At 25.6% G+C, this 17,430-nt stretch overlaps 3 protein-coding genes across 6 annotated transcripts in view; 2 read left to right on the forward strand and 1 right to left on the reverse strand.

The window, feature by feature from the left end:
- LOC413314 (neuronal cell adhesion molecule) lies at window positions 1–6,429 on the reverse strand. Of its 4 annotated transcripts, none has more exons than XM_006560928.3 (7): window positions 6,208–6,429; window positions 5,713–6,062; window positions 4,597–4,887; window positions 4,298–4,488; window positions 4,088–4,217; window positions 3,841–3,981; window positions 1–2,821 (listed from the first exon to the last, which is right to left on the reverse strand). In XM_006560928.3, the coding sequence occupies exons 2-7, from the start codon at window positions 5,753–5,755 to the stop codon at window positions 2,799–2,801; spliced, it is 819 nt and encodes a 272-aa protein (XP_006560991.1). In that variant the 5' UTR covers window positions 5,756–6,062; window positions 6,208–6,429; the 3' UTR covers window positions 1–2,798. The 4 variants fall into 4 exon arrangements, with proteins under 4 accessions (XP_006560991.1, XP_006560988.1, XP_016766662.1 ...); XM_006560925.3 differs by having other exon boundaries at window positions 1–2,826; XM_016911173.2 differs by lacking the exon at window positions 3,841–3,981 and having other exon boundaries at window positions 1–2,826.
- Window positions 6,338–17,430, forward strand: part of LOC409865 (protein retinal degeneration B) — a 24,169-nt gene continuing 13,076 nt past the window's right edge. Inside the window, exon 1 of the mRNA XM_006560933.3 lies at window positions 6,338–6,478. The gene's annotated coding sequence lies outside the window, so the exon portion shown is untranslated. The remainder of the gene's footprint in view (window positions 6,479–17,430) is intronic.
- LOC100578821 lies at window positions 11,887–14,696 on the forward strand. Its single transcript, XM_026439640.1, has 6 exons — window positions 11,887–11,906; window positions 12,053–12,261; window positions 12,323–12,342; window positions 12,723–13,383; window positions 13,866–14,023; window positions 14,471–14,696. The coding sequence occupies exons 1-6, from the start codon at window positions 11,887–11,889 to the stop codon at window positions 14,573–14,575; spliced, it is 1,173 nt and encodes a 390-aa protein (XP_026295425.1). The 3' UTR covers window positions 14,576–14,696.

Below are 17,430 nucleotides of genomic sequence, written 5' to 3' on the forward strand. Positions count from 1 at the left end.
TTTTTTTATCAGGCTTTACCACATTATTAATGCCACTAAATGCAAAATCTATGCCTTCACCAGACAGCTTTGATAGAGACAGTTAAATATATAAATTACATCTATTGTTATATATTTCAGCAGAAATATATATTTATATTTTTCAGAAGAAACAAGTGATTATAGTTTGAATGTGCATGATAGAATAAAGAGTCATGTTTTAAAATAATATGATGTATTATTTTTTTAAATGAAAAAAGAAAAATTATTTTCATAGAAAAATAATATTAAAATCATTATTAGTTTGCAAAAATATTACATTGAATAAGATTTATATGAAGATTATTTTATGTAATTTTAAAAAAAAAAAATAAAAAACATGACTCTTTTAAATGGAAAGAGGAACATGATATTCTACATGAAATACTCTTAATGAGCGTCTACTAGATCACTTTTGAAGCTCGATATCATAGCACAAAATTACCCAAATATATGAATATGTAGATAAATATTCATCATTGCATTTCAGCATTATTATTAATTTATATAAAAAATTGTCTTTGCTTATAGCTAAAATATTATGATGCCTCGGCTATATAAATATATATATATATTTATATTGTTATCATTATTGTTATCGTATTATTTCTTCATTAGCGCGTATATATATACCATTCACAACACAGAGTGCATAGTACGAAGCCGAACTGAATCTGTTCATCCCTATAAGATTATATTTTAGAGAGGAACAGATCACAAAGCTTCAATGTAACAACGCACAACCAATATTTATACAACCTGCGTGCACCAAATTGCTTTTTGTCAGTATTTCTTACATTGACAAAAGCAATATTTAACTTATATAATTATTTTAAGTAGAATTGTTAAGGTATTATGTTTCTTATATTATGAGCTTTACTAGTAACACATGAAAGACTAATAGACATGAGAATCAATTTCCACAACCATTTCCACATCCATCACTTAAGGTGTTTTAATCAAAATTAATTAACAAAAAATAATAAAAGAAGAATAAATAAAATTTCTTCTTTCCTGAGAAAAATTTCATTTAAAAAAGTAATATAACTATAAATTTATTTTATTTGTAATTTTTAAGAAAAGCTTCAACACTAAGCACTCATTATTATTATCTTTATATACTTTAATATACTTTACATAATGATGAATTCTGATATGGTACTACGTGTAAATTGTGGAAAATAATTATATATTTGTTTGTACAGGAAGAACTTTTATCAAAATCATCAACCTTATTGATTGACTAAGTTAAATTTTGTATGCAATTTGAATGAGATGATATTTCTCATAACAAATTAATATTTGGAAAAGATCTATTTTAACAATCAATTATTAAACTTGATTCTATCAAAGATGATATCCAAAATATTTTAAGTTATTCTATTTTGCCCTATATTTACTACTAATCTGAATGGAATGAATTTAACCAAATGTATGAAATGTTTATGAATAATTCTTACTTACTAGATATTATAATGCTTTAATGAGTGTTTTTAACTTTTCTAAAAAAGTTTATGTACTGAAATTTATTGTTCATCGGAATTGTGCCATTTCATATTTGTTAAAATTTATTTTTGATAAAATTTGATTTTATAGCTTTTTATAATAGCAGTGGATATTGCATTTGTTATTAAGGTAGTGCAAAAGCATGTTGAAGTATTAGATATATTTGAATGATCACATGCAAAGTTAAAAATATGAGAAATATAATATTATTAGCAAGAACATAAATATAAAATGACTTTTATAATTATATATGATTTTTATATTATACATTTTCTGATTCACAGGATTTTTCCAGAAAGAGTATATAGTGCATTAATTTTTGTAATATTAATTATTTTGGAAGAAAATATTATCTAAAAAAAAAAAGCATTCTTATAATAGCAATAAATAAAAAAAAACTTTTATAAAGACACGCAAAAGGAACTTTTTTACCAATGACTTCTGCACACCTTAAAACGGCAGTAAGCAAGCCTTTATCATACCTTGTATTTGACAAAACTTATTTATTGAATGATTGAATGTGTTGTTAGCAAAAATCTTACTTCCTGCATGATATTGTCCATTAAAATTTCATTAGATGATAATGGTTAAAAATAATTGTGTAAAAAACATGTTCATGCAGGATATAAGAGAAAGATTCACCACTTAATATTAATGTTATATGATTTTAGTTTCTTGGAAATTTTGTCTTTTGTTCTTAGAATTACAGTCTTACTAAGAATAATCTTTTTTTTTCGATTACAGGAGTTCTTGAGTTTAAGCTCGATTACTGAGCAATAACATTGAATTTTAATTAGAACATCCTGATAAACATTCTCAAAAATGTGCTACTTCATTTCACAAAACCTAGCAAAGTCTTACATATGCTTTGAACACTTTACATTGTATTGTAAGTGAAAAATTTACTTCCTTAGAATATTCGGAGTTTATAATGCATTTTACGATTTTCTGACTATAAACATAAATTTTCTCTTTGCATAATTATCATCTTCATCGCATATTTGAGTCTACGCTTCGTGACATTTGGCGGATTCGAGGCCTCTTATAATTCCAGTTACTTACGTTTAAGGTGACACATAAATTGTGCTCAAGCCACTTGTTAATAAAAATTAGCCACAGAAATCTAAATATTTAATCGCTAAAGTCGCATAGGTTGCACAACGCTATTATTGTTTAAGCGTGTAGTGGTTTGGTTATTAAAATTTTCATCTTGTGGAATGTGTTCTGTTCTTTCGTCGAAAAATCCTGGATTCAGAATGATATTTGGTACAAGTTCAATCACTTCCTGCTCCTCCAGCTGCGCTGCAATTCGGGAACGGAGATTAATTTTCATTGGCCTAGATCATGAGTTATATTAGCTTCTACCCTCTCCCTTTACCAGTTGTTTGTAGGGCCATAAATATTTAAAAATAATTTATATTATATTGACAATCAAATATTCTATATTTAATTCAATAAAATTTTATTATATATAATAGAACATAATGAATATTAATCCTTTTATATATGTATATAAATATTGCTTACCTAGCAAAGTTGCTATCTTTAATCTAAATTTTTATAGTCAAAAATGTACTAATAGCACATAATATTATCTAGGCCATAATGCTCTATAATACTATCACAATACTTTCTATTCATGACACTAATCATTCTGCATAACATATTTTATGCAAACCACCAAAGCTTATTAATTTCAAACATAATAATAGAAAGTAAGATACAAAATTTTTAACATAAATAGAATAAGTTTGGTGGCTGATAAAGTCCATTCATAAGTTATAGATTTCATTCTTATAAGGAGTAAGAAAGGTGCTACTGACAGGCAAACTGTATAAATATGTTACAGATTAGTGCCTTATGTTGTAAAGTGTTTTGTGCAAAAGTTACAAAAGTGTTACTGTTAAGTTAATATGGATAAGAAAATTTATTAAATGCTAGTAAATTTTAAAAGTTAAACACTAGAAAATTCGTTAAATACTAAATTTGCAGAGCGCTTGCAGTAGGAAAATATTAGTGAAAGATAATCGACACTATATTAGAATAGCATTAAATTGATTGAGAAGAAAATAGCTGATGTAAAGAAAGCTAGAGATCAGGGCCATAGATAAGTTAAGTGGTTAGTGATGCTATCGTTTCTGCTGCAGATTTCGTCCTCTAGATAATTATATTATATTTTTCAAAATTAAATGATTTAGCATATTTCATAATTTATTTATATGGAAGGAAATTCTGTTTCATCAGCAGAAATAAATAGCATGAAAGAGAAAGAGTAGAAGCGAAAGCTTTTAGATAAAGTTACCAGGAAATGCTTACAGGGTACTTTGCACTCACGATAGAGAAGGTAACAAGTACCTATACCAAGAATCATAAGTGTACCCATAACTATGCCTACTGCTGCCACCCAGACACGAGTATCAAAATTTTCTACACCTGCTAAGAGATGTCTTGCAAGTTCTGAAATAATTGTCAATTATAATTAATAAGCTATAGTATTCATTTTATATAAATATTAATGTTTACATGCAGAATCATATAAAAATACTAAGTTCATATTATATACCCAATTCTTCAATACTATGATGAGTATGACCATCAACCTCAACAATGTCTCCTCTTCCTAATTGATTTGTTGCCCATACTCGAAAAGAATAGGTAGTGTTTGGCACCAAGTGATATACATCAATTTGCCTCTATAAAATCATTATTTTAGTTTTAGAAACATTTAATTGCACAAAAATGATTTTTTTTTATTAAAAGAAAAATTATTTACAGAATTTGGAGGAATGTGCGTTGGGAGAATAGGTTTCCAGTCTTCTGGTTCTTCACCCTCATTCGGTTTAAGACGATATTCGGCAGTGAAATCTATGATAGGATAACCACCTGTGCCAGCTACTTCCCAAAGAATATTTGCCAATATTGTTGATGGTTTAACCCATACATTATGTAAAGCTGGAGGAGGAGCTAAAAAAGTAATAATATGAATATACAATGTTATAATATGTAATAATAAGTAATAATATGAATATACAATGTTATAAAATTTTTTAAATATACATTTAAATAACTTACTTCTAACTTGTACATTAATTCTAGTTTTAACAGCATCATGATCATCATCTAAAGTGCATGAATAGTTTCCAGCATCATGTGCACTAACATTAATAAGTTCCAAAGCTCCATTAGGCTCCACTTTTAATCTTTCAATTTGTCCATCTTCTCGTCCTTCCCTTATCCACATGACCCCAATGGATTCTCCTGTTTGTGGCAGTGCATCTTCTTCTGCACATGCTAATGTTAAATTCTGACCTATATCTACGGCCACAGATCTTACTGGCACTAAAGTTGCTGCTTTGTGCCATGCTAAACATCATAAAATTATTAAATTAAAAATATTAATTAATTTTAAATGAATATTTCTGATATGTTACAATATAATTTTATATAAAGATACATATATTTTTTATTTTTTCTAATAATGTTCTAATATTTATTACAAATAAAATTATATAAAGATATATTTATTAAAATTTAATACTTTTTATATATTAAATTTAATTATTATTTAGAAAGATTAATCAAAATAAAATATCGATATTATAATTTTGTTATATACATAAAAACACATAAATTTTTTTAAAAAAAATATGAACATTGATACATTTTACAAAATTAAAATATATCGAAATTAATGAATGCATAATCTTTCTTGAAAAAAATAAACAAAAAAATTAAACATTCGAATATCGAATACCAAAGTCAGTTTATTGTATTAGTATTGTTTAGTGAAAATATTGAATTATATATATATATACACATATATCATATATATATAATTTTATAATTTTATTTAATTTTATTATAGATTATATTTTTATAAAAAAATCATTTGCATTTTATAAATTTTCATGTATAATATAAATCTAAAGAATTAAATACAACATTACAATTGCTGTGCTATTGTATTTAGTTTTTATTAAATCCTTCAAGAATGCAAGAATGAAAAACACATAATCCGTTCAGGAAATTGAGATACTTGTTAAAATTTGCATAACTCGACCCTGAATCGTAACGATCGTGCACTTAACCAGATTTATATGATACACATATACAAGCGCGCAAAGACCGAATGTATAGTATTGCATTGATCCGCAGGTACATTTATGCTTGCAAAATTTTACTACTTACCTGCTAGAAAGAATATCAGCGTAATAATTCTATGACCAACCATTCTCCCATATTAGATGATCTCGCATAGATGCATACAGAAACGTGTTAAGGATTTTTTCTTAGCCACATCTCTTGATTGATTTTTTTTTTTTTTTTTTTTTTTTTGTACTTTTAAATAATGTTCAGTACGCGGGAGCTGTCAAACTCATCACGCATCGCGGAACACCGCCCGTCCGGCGCTCTTTGGATTTTATTGAGTTGCTGTTAGCGCACTCTTGTGGTGATATTGCAAACCTTATCAAAAAACAGGATTGCAACTGCATTAAAACTAGAAATAGTAGTTGCCTCTGTTTAAATCTGTGAAAGGACTGTGAAATAAAAATTAATGTAATAATGGAATGATATAAATTTAAAAATTTAATAGGTTTTTATTTATATTTATTTTAATGTGCTATTATATTTTAAATTGTTATTATTTTAAATGATTAGAAATGTCTAGAAATGATTAGTTACCTCGTTAAATTGGACCGCTGTACGCGGGAAGAAGTGCATCGATAGTCGTATCAGAACTGGTTGAATCTGCTTTACTGATTGAGGAAGAGTTACTCCATATTTTCCTCTATCTTTGTCGTGATTAACCAGACAAAAACGATAGACACCTCACAATGGGATAATCGCGGTAGTTGCATATGATTGCTTTCATTTGTATGTGTATATATGTGAACACTATTGTACAAGTGAACTAAGGAAACAAGAGGATTGGATAAAATCTATCGCTGAATTGGTATGTATGTATATGCATGTTATACATGATACAGCGCAATCATAATTAATCGATTAGTTTTTAAAGAATTTAACTATCATATTTATAATCAATATATTTCTATTATACAGAACTAGTATTAACAAAATATGAGTTATTTATTTATATATTGATTTTATATAATAATTTGAAACAAATAGTTCTTTGTTAGTAACGAAATAATATTAATTTTTAACTATGTGTTATTATGACGATTTTGTAATAGAAATTTTTATAAATATATTAAATGTACTTTACTTATCATTTTTATTTCTTACGATATTTCTTTTTTCAAAGAATAATCTATGAATTTCAAGAAACAATTGATTTTCGTATAAATTTTAACATATTTTATTCGATCTGTTTATTTATCGTATTTCTGAAAGAATGTAATTAAAATAAGAGACTCTATAAGCGTTTGAAACCTTTCGAATAATATTGATCTTTTTTATATTCAACTGTAATATAATTATTTGCATCATATTTTTATTATATACTAGTAAATTTATTAATAAATCTATAAATTTAAATATATTAATAATAATAAATTTATTTTAAAATGCCATATAAAGAGGTAATAAAATATTTTTTTAATTATTATATACTATTATTATTATTATATCAATTATTATTATATATGATTAATTTTAATTAAATAAATAAAAAATGATTTTAATCAAAGGAATAAATCTGTGATATTGTTATGATAATTTATTCTATTATAGAATTCGTATATATTTAATACATAAAATTTTCCTAATTTCATGCAATTTAATAAGATACAGAATCCAATTTTTATTTAACAAAATAAAAAAAAGTGTAGAATAAGTATTAGTGTTAGTTAGAATTAATGATAACAATTTTATGCATATATTTATTGTAGATTCAATTATTTTTACTTAATGTATATATATATAATGTATGTATATATATATAAAATGTCAATCTTTAAAGGGTTAGAAAACTACGTCGTTGGAATTATATCAAATGTTTTGCATTCTTGTATATATGACGTAACTAGTGACGCTAACAAATTGAAAAATCGATTAAATTCAAATTATTTTATAAATTTGTCAATTTTTTATATAAATTTATAATTAAATTACAAATATAGAATATTTTTACAGATGTATATGATATTTTAAATTTCAAATACTTTTGGTTAAAAATAATTTTTTTTCAATTTTTTAAATTTTTCTTCTTGATTATTTAAACATTTACATTTTATTTCGACAAATTTAAATCACACATTATGTCATATTTATATATTATGTCAATGTATATCACTCCTAATTATATGGATTGTAATTAGCAATATGATTTACGGCGATAGTATTCATTTATGCAGAAGAGCGAAATTAATTATATTAATATATACACAAATTTCAAAAGAAATATTAAGATCATAATCCATGTAGATTACTTTATATAAAATTCTCAATCTACTTATTTAAATTACAAACAATTTTTTATTAATTATAAATAAAATGAAATTATAATTCAGCATTAAATTGCACAATAATATGCAAAAATTTTTAATTTCAATATTTTCGTTAGCTATTTTATTATTTTTTAGTTTTATTTTTTATTTTAATCTTTTATAATTTTATATCATATCTTTATGTCATATCATATCATATTTTATATCATATCTATATAACATTATAAAAAGTTACTGCATAATTAATATTATACACGCATTAATATAATTCATTCTCATAATGGTTTTCATTAATATCGTATGAGCTGTATCACGCAAAGATAGCCTGTAAATGCACCTTAATGTCAACGTAATACACTTCGTTGATAATGAACTGTGAAGGGAGCTAATGCAAGACTATTCTACGAGTATATAACAGAGTATAATGTAATCTTTTTTACGAAATTTTTACCTAGAAGTTAGTACATCAAGAGTACAATGAGCTCTTATGGTTGTTTTTAATTACATTGGAGAAATACGCGTTTAAAAATAATATCTCAATTCAGGAAGAATTAAGTCAATTAATTATTATGACTCGTTAGTCTCGTTAGTTATAATCGGAAATCCAAACAACTCTCTAAGGATTGTGGTTGTCTATATCGGTTACGAACGACTCTCTCTTCGGCTCTTGTTATATTGAAATTGAATCGTTTCAGTCTCCAAGCATGCAATTACCCTTTAAGAGAGATTCCGTTTCTTCCCTCCATACATTAATCGTAAATGGAAGCGAACAAGCAAAGTTCACCTCGTGGCTGACATTTGATAGTGCAGTTTTCACGCAGTGCGAATGCAATTTATATAATTATTTAAGTCATTGTGTTAATTAAATTTTTCGAAATTTTTTTATATATTTTTTACGAATTTTAAAATTATATATTGTATTATATAACAGTAAAATAGATTAATGATAATTAAATAATAATAATACAAAATTTGAATAATTAACTAATATTAAAATATTTTTTCTAGACAACTCCATCAATTGCAGCCTGCGATATGATATTTTCCAAGAAAAAATAAAATCAAAGAAGATTCTATTATTATACTCAAGTTCGGAAATAATATAATATAATCTTACAATTATAATCATATCAGTATCCCAGATCATATCTCGTTTATATATGGGAATTCCATGTTGCATTCTATCAAATCTATCAAAAATGGTACTATCGATGACATTTCAAGTAAATCTATGCTTTTTCTAATCATCGTGCAATTACACGTAAATTGGAACGTTCGTTAAAATAGGGAAAAAAAGGGAATGAAAAAAAAAAGACTTTCATCGACCTAGTTTCGCTTTCGTCTCGGGTTACTTTCATTACGTCCTTCACCGCAAACCAAAAGGATTTCTGCGTAACATTCCAATTACGATTCTCTGAAGAGCTGAATGAAAAAATGCTCAATCATTTGTTGCTAGTATGCGATATTCTTCGATTATTTTTTTTCTTTTTTCTTTTTTTTTTTTTTCACATGCGTTCTATGCACTTTCTTTATGTCGTAATATATACATACACGTTTATATGGCCGGATGCCGGACTGGTGAAAAACGGGCTGTACCTAGGAGTACCTAGGCCAGGAGGGTGGAAACACTTCGACCCGTCCTCTTGAAATGTCAAAGGTTATCGCGCAAGACGCATCGACATATCCCTGTTTTCCAGAAGCCGGCAGTTGAACACAATTCTATTGTTTCTACTCTATCATTGCATAATAATTATCATCATTTCCATTTTGCGCCATTTTATAATTGTGGTTCTTTCGATATTGAGAAATTAGTCCGTTTCGAAAGTTATAGATTTATATGTTTTATTTTTATTTTTTATTTGTTTCGGAGAAAATAAATTTAATACGCAATTTCACGAATGGTAAAGAATTTTCTAATTTAAAGAAATAGATATGAATTATTTATCCCAAGATATTTGAAACAATTTGTTAATTTTAAGAAAGAATATTGTGAAAATTCATTTTCTTAAATGAATTTCATTTAATTGACTTTCTTTATTAATTGATTTTAAAAATATAATCAAAAAAGATTTCTTTCAATCTTCTCTTTCTCATTTTTTTCATCATTTCCATTCTACATTCTCGTTTGTTTTCTTTATCGATGTATTATTTTTTGCAGAAAAATTATAATTAATTAAATTATGTTATAATTTATAAATATATAAATATTTGCAATTCATGGTATTTGTGAGATTATTAATTTTTATTATAAAATAACGTCAATCAGTTACCAAAAGTACTATTTATTTAGAACGCAATCGATCTTATAGCCAGTTGGAAATTGCGATGTCATCGCACAAAATCGATTCTATCAACGAAGTCCTTGGCGGAAGATTAATTATTTCGTTTTCATTCAGCCTCGTGACGGCCAATTGAATTTTCTCGAGGTGTATCTTTTATATTGGGAAAATTATCACTGACTATGCATTTCTAAAATCCAATTTAATAAAGAAGACAGTCACGCTGTTCTTTCCATTTTGTTGCTATCAAAAGGATAATTAGAATAATCCATAATTCTTTTTTTTATATTTTTTTTCTCGTGCTATTTTTACAATGATAAAATATTTTGCAATATTTTCACGTCAAAATTACATTCCTTGAACTTTTAATTTATAAATTGAATCGTAAAAATTTTAGTCTTCTTTGAAAATTGCTTGGTTAATATCAAAGATACGAAATTCCATCAAGAAGTTGGAGAGCTATAGAATTTATTGAAAGAAATGGATCTTAGAAGTCTTTCATATATTCGACATTAAATTACTGTTATCTGTTCTTTTGTGTCACTGCTCTCTTGTATTTTGCTTTCAATGTTGATTCATTAATGTCACGATAAAAATTTCAGATTTAATCAAATTTATCATAAAAAATTTTCATTTTTTTTTCTTTTTAAGAGATTTCTTAAATATTATATATTAATATTAAATATTCCCGATAACGTTAATAGAAATCGTGATATGCTGGACACTATGTGTTTACTACTGATCTCAGACATCCTGGCGCTTCGATTAACTATATTTTGAGCTACTATTTGCTGTTCCATTTATCTTACTGCGCATTAAACTATACGAGGTATTTTATATTTATTAATCTAATTAGATAGAATTATTCTTCGAATTTATATTAATTCAAAAATACAAAAAAAATTAATAAGAAAATAATTGATTATTTCAAAAAGCATTTCAAGATAATTATTGATAATTAACGTAACATTTTTTTATATTTACATTTGTCGAAACGAATCATTTGTAAAAACAAATCTTTCATCAAATGACTATTAACGACTTAACGTAATTAAAAGTTTTACATTTGTCTATAAAGTAAGATATTTTATAAGATTTGTGAGTGATACGACTCAATATGCAAAATGTTTGTGCAAATATTACACGTACCTGATTAAACAGCGCGTGTCCAGCGTTGAAGTTACGCCGCGAATTTCCACGAAACACAGATTGAAACTTCACAGAGTACAAACAGAAGAGCGGAAGGACTGCTATAAATACGGTTGATTTACAAACGTCACAAGAGCTGCATACTGTGGCGGATGCGCGATGTTTGTCATGAAACAAAGATAAGCGTGGAAAATACACGTGTTTTCTATTCCGTTCTAGAATCATGCAGGATGCAGGATGTGAAAATTTGCCAAATAATTAATTTTACCCATTAGAAAATAAGAAAAAATTTATCTAAAAAAAAAAAAATACAATGTAAAAATTGTATCAACGATAATAATAGTATGTAAGAAAATATTTTCCGATATAAAACGGAAGAAGAAGGGAATTCAAGATATGCTCTTATCAAGTTTTCCAATTGATTTGAGAAATGTTGGCACAGAAATGTCACATGTAACGAATTCTTGAAATATTCGTATACGTGAAAATATGATCGAAGGAACAAAAGAGGACGAATTCACATGACAAAAGAGTTCGTCATGTGCGATTTAAATACCCGATGTAATCACCCATATACATTTTCTTACCGGAAAGATGTATCAAAACCGCGACCTTGTTCGCGAGAAGATCGGATAAATCGCAGAACAACAAAAAAAATAATATGGCGATAATTTCTTTTTTGTCTAGATTAAAAGTTCTAACATCCTGCAATAGAATAATCGAATCTGCATTAATCAAGCCAAATACCGAAATGTTATTTTTGACAAAAACAAGAAGTTTCGTGAACAAGGAAAGAGAAAATTGGAGCAGAGAATATCGTTGTCAAGATGTCAAAAATTGTCTCGATGATATTTTAAAATACGAATCAAAAGAAAAATTGCCTATGATAAATGGAGGTATAAAGCTCTGTTTTATTTTTCTCTCGACATAAACGATTCGTTATTTAAATTACAATAGAATATGCTATTGGCATAACAGTAATACGCGATATTTAATTTTCTTTTAAAGTTTATAATAAAAAAATGTCTGATATTTTGTTGGAAAAGATTTTTCATTATTGGTTTGTAATATGCGACATGCTTTCTAGCAAATATTCTTATACAAAGCTACAATTTTTTGGATAATAATCTTTATCCGTGTTGCATTCAAAGTATTAAATGTATTGTACAAACACTAAATAATTTCAATCACTGTAAGATATATTTTTTTTCTCTTTTTCATTTAACTAAAAAAAAAAAAATTATATATCTTTATTGAGAAAGCTATCGAAATTCTATTTAAAATTCATAGGTACAAGAAAAAATTCTGTGATTTTAATTAAATTATAGAATCTTGCGTAATTGATTAGCATAAATAGCAAAATTTCCATTTTACATATTACAATCATCGTCGACATATCAAAAACCAACGAAATTCATGTTTTTGTTTGAAGAAGAAATTTAATGATTCTGACGTTCTCCAGTTAAAGTTCGTTTCAGAAAGAAACAGGTACGTGAATAATCATGAGTATTGTGATGAAATGAAGATGTATGCTGAAAGAAGAGCTTTCTTGTTCAACAATGGATCGTCGATCTTTTTGCGCCCTTTGGCGCCAATTTATCATTCTTGGAAGTTTTCCAAAAAATTTTGTCCTTCGGCAAAATACCATACTTCGTGTATTCAAAATTCGATATTAAAATTTTATTCTTCTATGAAAAATCCATTCTATGAAAAATCTTTATGTAAAGATTTATGCAAGACTGAAGCAAGATTTTATTCCAAGAATATTCGTAATTATTCCAAAAAATCTCCTTGTGATAAGTCAAAATTAAAAGATTGTGATAAGATAAAACTTGAAAAATTTGCGAAACAAGAAATTCCTAAATGCTGTTCCGAAGATCCTTATGCCTGTAAAAAGCCTGAACATATGCAAGAATGTATCAAACCTATAACAAAATGTTTACCACCCGTTGGTGATACTTCATTCATATGTACATCAACTTCTTGTCCAAATATAGAAGATTTTTGTCCTCCTGAAGGTAAGGTTTTTATCTTCTGAAGTAAAATATTTATATAATTTTTAAATGATTATTTTAATGATTAACTAAAAGAAAAATAGAATTAAAAATAATAAAAAATTTAATTTGAGATCGGAATATTTTCAAATTAAAATTAGTTTATTGATAAAAATATCAAAAGAAATGCATTATATTTATTGTTAATTAATAATAATTATTAAAACATATTGGAACGATGATTGCACTATTATTCTTGAAACAGACAATTTTTTTCTCAATTTTCATGTTGGATAATACATATAATATGACGTTATTTATATAATTTCAAAAGCATTATATGAAAACTATTAATAATTGAAATTAGCAGTAGGATTAAATTTTCATCTTTAACATTTAATATTAGTTTAATTTAATAATTATTGATGAATTTTAATAACTTTGTTGTATAAATTTTACTTAATGATATATACTTAATGATATAACAAGTGATTTTATAAATATAGTGTATGGTCACGAAGAAAAGATTTGGCAAATATTATCTGCCATTGGATTGCTTTCAGTAGCAATTATGTCGTGTTACGTTTACTCCAAGAGTAAGGATTGGGATAAGGAAGAAAGACCTGAATTCCGTGATGTCCCTTATATGCGGCGAATAGTTAAGGTGCTCTTTTTTTTTCTACTTATGAATTTTATAATTTTCTAATGAATTTAATACATTTTTTTTTTAATCCAAATAACGAACTTTTGTATTTTGCGCATTTAATATTTATATAGTATATACAGGAATAATATCGAGTTTCATATTTTAATTAATCGATAATATATGCGTAGTTTTGCGTAACATTCAAGTTTTATACTGATTCTCCTACCTAATGAGACTTTTTCCCATCTCGAAGGTAATCCATTTGTGCGGTAATCGATTAATGAAGTCTTATGAACTGTTTGCTTTCGCCATAGGAATTTGACACTTTTTCTTTTCTCTATTCTCTTATTTTTTTCTTTTTTTGTTTTGAATATTTTTTTATAATTGACAATTTTATATTTTGTAACTATTAATTTTATTACGAAACTTATCCATATAAATGATTTATAAATATTTTTATCCTAGCCTTTCCCATGGGGTGATGGCAAGCACACCTTGTTTCATAATCCTAAAAGAAATCCAATATCTCCGCACGGTTACGAAGAAAATAAAAATCCAAAAAAAAATTAGAAGAATCACATAGTAAGAAAGTAATACATAAGACAAGAAAAACAAAATTATTTTTATCTTTTATAAAAATTCGTCATGAAATAAATAATTTACTAACATTAAATTTAATTTAAAACATGCACATATTATACATTTATATTAAGAATATTCAAATTCTGCGATTGTAACGAATAAAAGAAATTTTGAAAATTATACTTTCATAATTTTTTAAATGAATCGTTATTTACATTTTCTATATTTCCTCTTGAAAGTTGCTTAGTATAGTATCTTTAACCACAAGCGTTATTCAAGGACCGGATATGCTCTATCCGGTGAACGAATGAGTATAATGCAGTGATTATTATTGCTTGACTGCATTCGGTCCATATAGCTTTATTTTAATATCATATATTTTTGTCACTCTGAAAATTTCAAAATTTATGTATAAAAAAAATATTTAAAAAATATAAATTCTATAATGTATTATGTTTCCAAAGTTTTTTCTTCTAGAATATTTATTATAACCAATAAGTTAAGGATTATATTTTGCAAATTTTTTCTCAAGAACGATAAAAAAAGATTTAAAATATAATTAAATCACTTCAATGGTTAAGAACATAATAATGTTACATACTTACCTGTTTTTTAACATTTCTATCTAATTAACGCCTCAAGAATAATTCCAGATATTTATGTATATGTATAAAACAGCCATAAAATTGTGTTTTTTTCCGAGTTAATTGTCGAAGAGAACATGTAAATCTTTGCATGGAAGGTCAACGCTAGACGAGTCTCTCTTGAGTATATTCATACTCCTTCTGTTGTCTAAAGAAATCTTTTACTTACGTCATTTTATATATATATATTGTGCCAGCAGGTTCGTTCAACATATTTTGACGTCACTCGACGTGTAAATCTATACTTTGGTCATCTCAATTGGAATATGCTATAGCGAATATTCCATTCTTATCACTATATAATTTATAACATTTTTAACAAATTTTTCATATTTATATTTAAAACAAAATATAAATTTCAAAGGAAATATCTTCAAAAAATTATGAATACATCTTCTAAAAAATATTTCAAATTTTTCAATTAAAAATATCTTTTTTGAATTAATGAATAGAACATAAAAATGAAAATAATGATAGAATGGAAAAAATTAAAAATCATGTTATCAAATCAATTTTGATTTCAAAATAAAATTATTAGTTAATAATATATATTAATTATATTCTATTCTATTATATTATATTGAATTATATTCTAATTTTTCATAATTAACAAAAAGACTGTTTTCAAAAAAGGTTAAAGCAATCCTTTTTATCCTTAGAAAATCTGATTGTTGATATGTTTCAAAGATTATAATGGGTATCAATTCGAACAGATTTTTTTTCGGCATTTAAAGCTTTCGGAAGAATCAAATCGTGCTTGTCTATTCATAAAATGTCTCTTATATATCGTTCGTTGCACAAAAGAGGAATAATTTTTACCATCCATCGAGCGATCCATTTCGCTTTTGTACCAACTCACAAGTAGAGAACGTCACTAACCTTCTGTAATTTCTATTTCTCGATAGATGAATTTTATTCTTTCGTTTTTATCTTTTGTAAATAAACCGAATTTGTTAGTTATATGTATTCACTTAATAATATTGTTTAATAAGGAATATTGAGAAATCATTTTATCGAATAACTAATGTCAAAGGTCAGTTTTCTTTATTATGCACAGAAACACTCAACGAATAACACATTCCTTCATAAATTTTAATATAAATATATGTATATTATGTTTATCCAGTTATATATATTATATCTTATTTTATATCTTAATATATCTTATTTTTTTATATTAATGGAAATCATTATATTAGTTTATCAATATATCTCTATATATCATTTCATTAAAATCATTTCAATTCTGTTATTTATTTTTTATTTTCTTTTTTGTTTATTATTTTTCTTTTCTGTAGTTAGAATTTATAATTTAAATATTTATATATCTATGATAAACTGCAATTATTTATAATTTCCATTTTAATATTATTATATCTAATTATTCAATAATCAATAATTTCTAAGAAGTATGAATTGATTAGTTATTTTTAATTCTTTCTTCCTATTAATAATTTCAATAATAATTCAACTATCAATAATTTTTTCAACTTGTTTCTTAATGATTTTTCTTTCTTTGTTCTATAAAAAAAGTAATTTTCGTTATGTGAAAAAAATATCACTAGAAAATAAACAACCTTGCTGCTGTTTCATTCATCTTTTCTGTGAATAGAAAATGGTTTTTGATTTTAACTATTTATATAATAGAAAAAAAAAAGATTTTCATTTCAACAAATGACACACATTCTCCCTAGACATTACGTTGTATACATGTTGTTTTTAAGGCAAGTACCGGCAGTCTATATACTACCCAATGACTCAATCTCTATCGAAACACATGCAACTAATGGTGAATGTATCAGTCTCGTTTTCATGAAAACCTACTGATGTTATGGCGCATCTGGTCTTGCGTTTTCTTGTTCACTTGGGGGTCGATCAATAGGTTAAAGGGAGGTGGTGGAAGCGACTAACAGTGGCTATACTTTCAGTGACGGAAAATCCGTGCCAGAAATCTGTATTTTAAATTGATTATTATATATTATATGAAATATTTATTATTATTTATATTATTTGAAATATTTCTTTCATTGAATCGAATATTAAATTTTTCATTTCATTTTCTTGTTTATTTATTGCAAATTGTATCTTAATATAATTTCATTTTTTTTTATGTTCTATATAAATGGAAAGATTTTATTATTATTAAATTTCTACTATTAATTATTATATAATATTATATATTATATAATTTTTTGAATA

The sequence above is a fragment of the Apis mellifera genome, linkage group LG3 (genome assembly GCF_003254395.2).
Source record: "Apis mellifera strain DH4 linkage group LG3, Amel_HAv3.1, whole genome shotgun sequence".
Lineage (NCBI taxonomy): Eukaryota > Metazoa > Arthropoda > Insecta > Hymenoptera > Apidae > Apis > Apis mellifera.

What these genes read in the sequence shown, in the direction of transcription:
- LOC413314 (XM_006560925.3), bottom strand. Translation starts at nt 5,755, where the DNA reads ATGGTTGGTCATAGAATTATTACGCTGATATTCTTTCTAGCAG. An exon ending in AATTAATGTACAAGTTAGAA is followed by an intron (nt 4,489 to 4,596) that starts GTAAGTTATTTA and finishes TTACTTTTTTAG; the next exon opens with CTCCTCCTCCAGCTTTACAT. An exon ending in TCGTGAGTGCAAAGTACCCT is followed by an intron (nt 2,827 to 3,840) that starts GTAAGCATTTCC and finishes CCCGAATTGCAG; the next exon opens with CGCAGCTGGAGGAGCAGGAA.
- LOC100578821 (XM_026439640.1), top strand. Translation starts at nt 11,887, where the DNA reads ATGACAAAAGAGTTCGTCAT. An exon ending in ATGACAAAAGAGTTCGTCAT is followed by an intron (nt 11,907 to 12,052) that starts GTGCGATTTAAA and finishes TTTTTTGTCTAG; the next exon opens with ATTAAAAGTTCTAACATCCT. An exon ending in AGATTTTTGTCCTCCTGAAG is followed by an intron (nt 13,384 to 13,865) that starts GTAAGGTTTTTA and finishes TTATAAATATAG; the next exon opens with TGTATGGTCACGAAGAAAAG.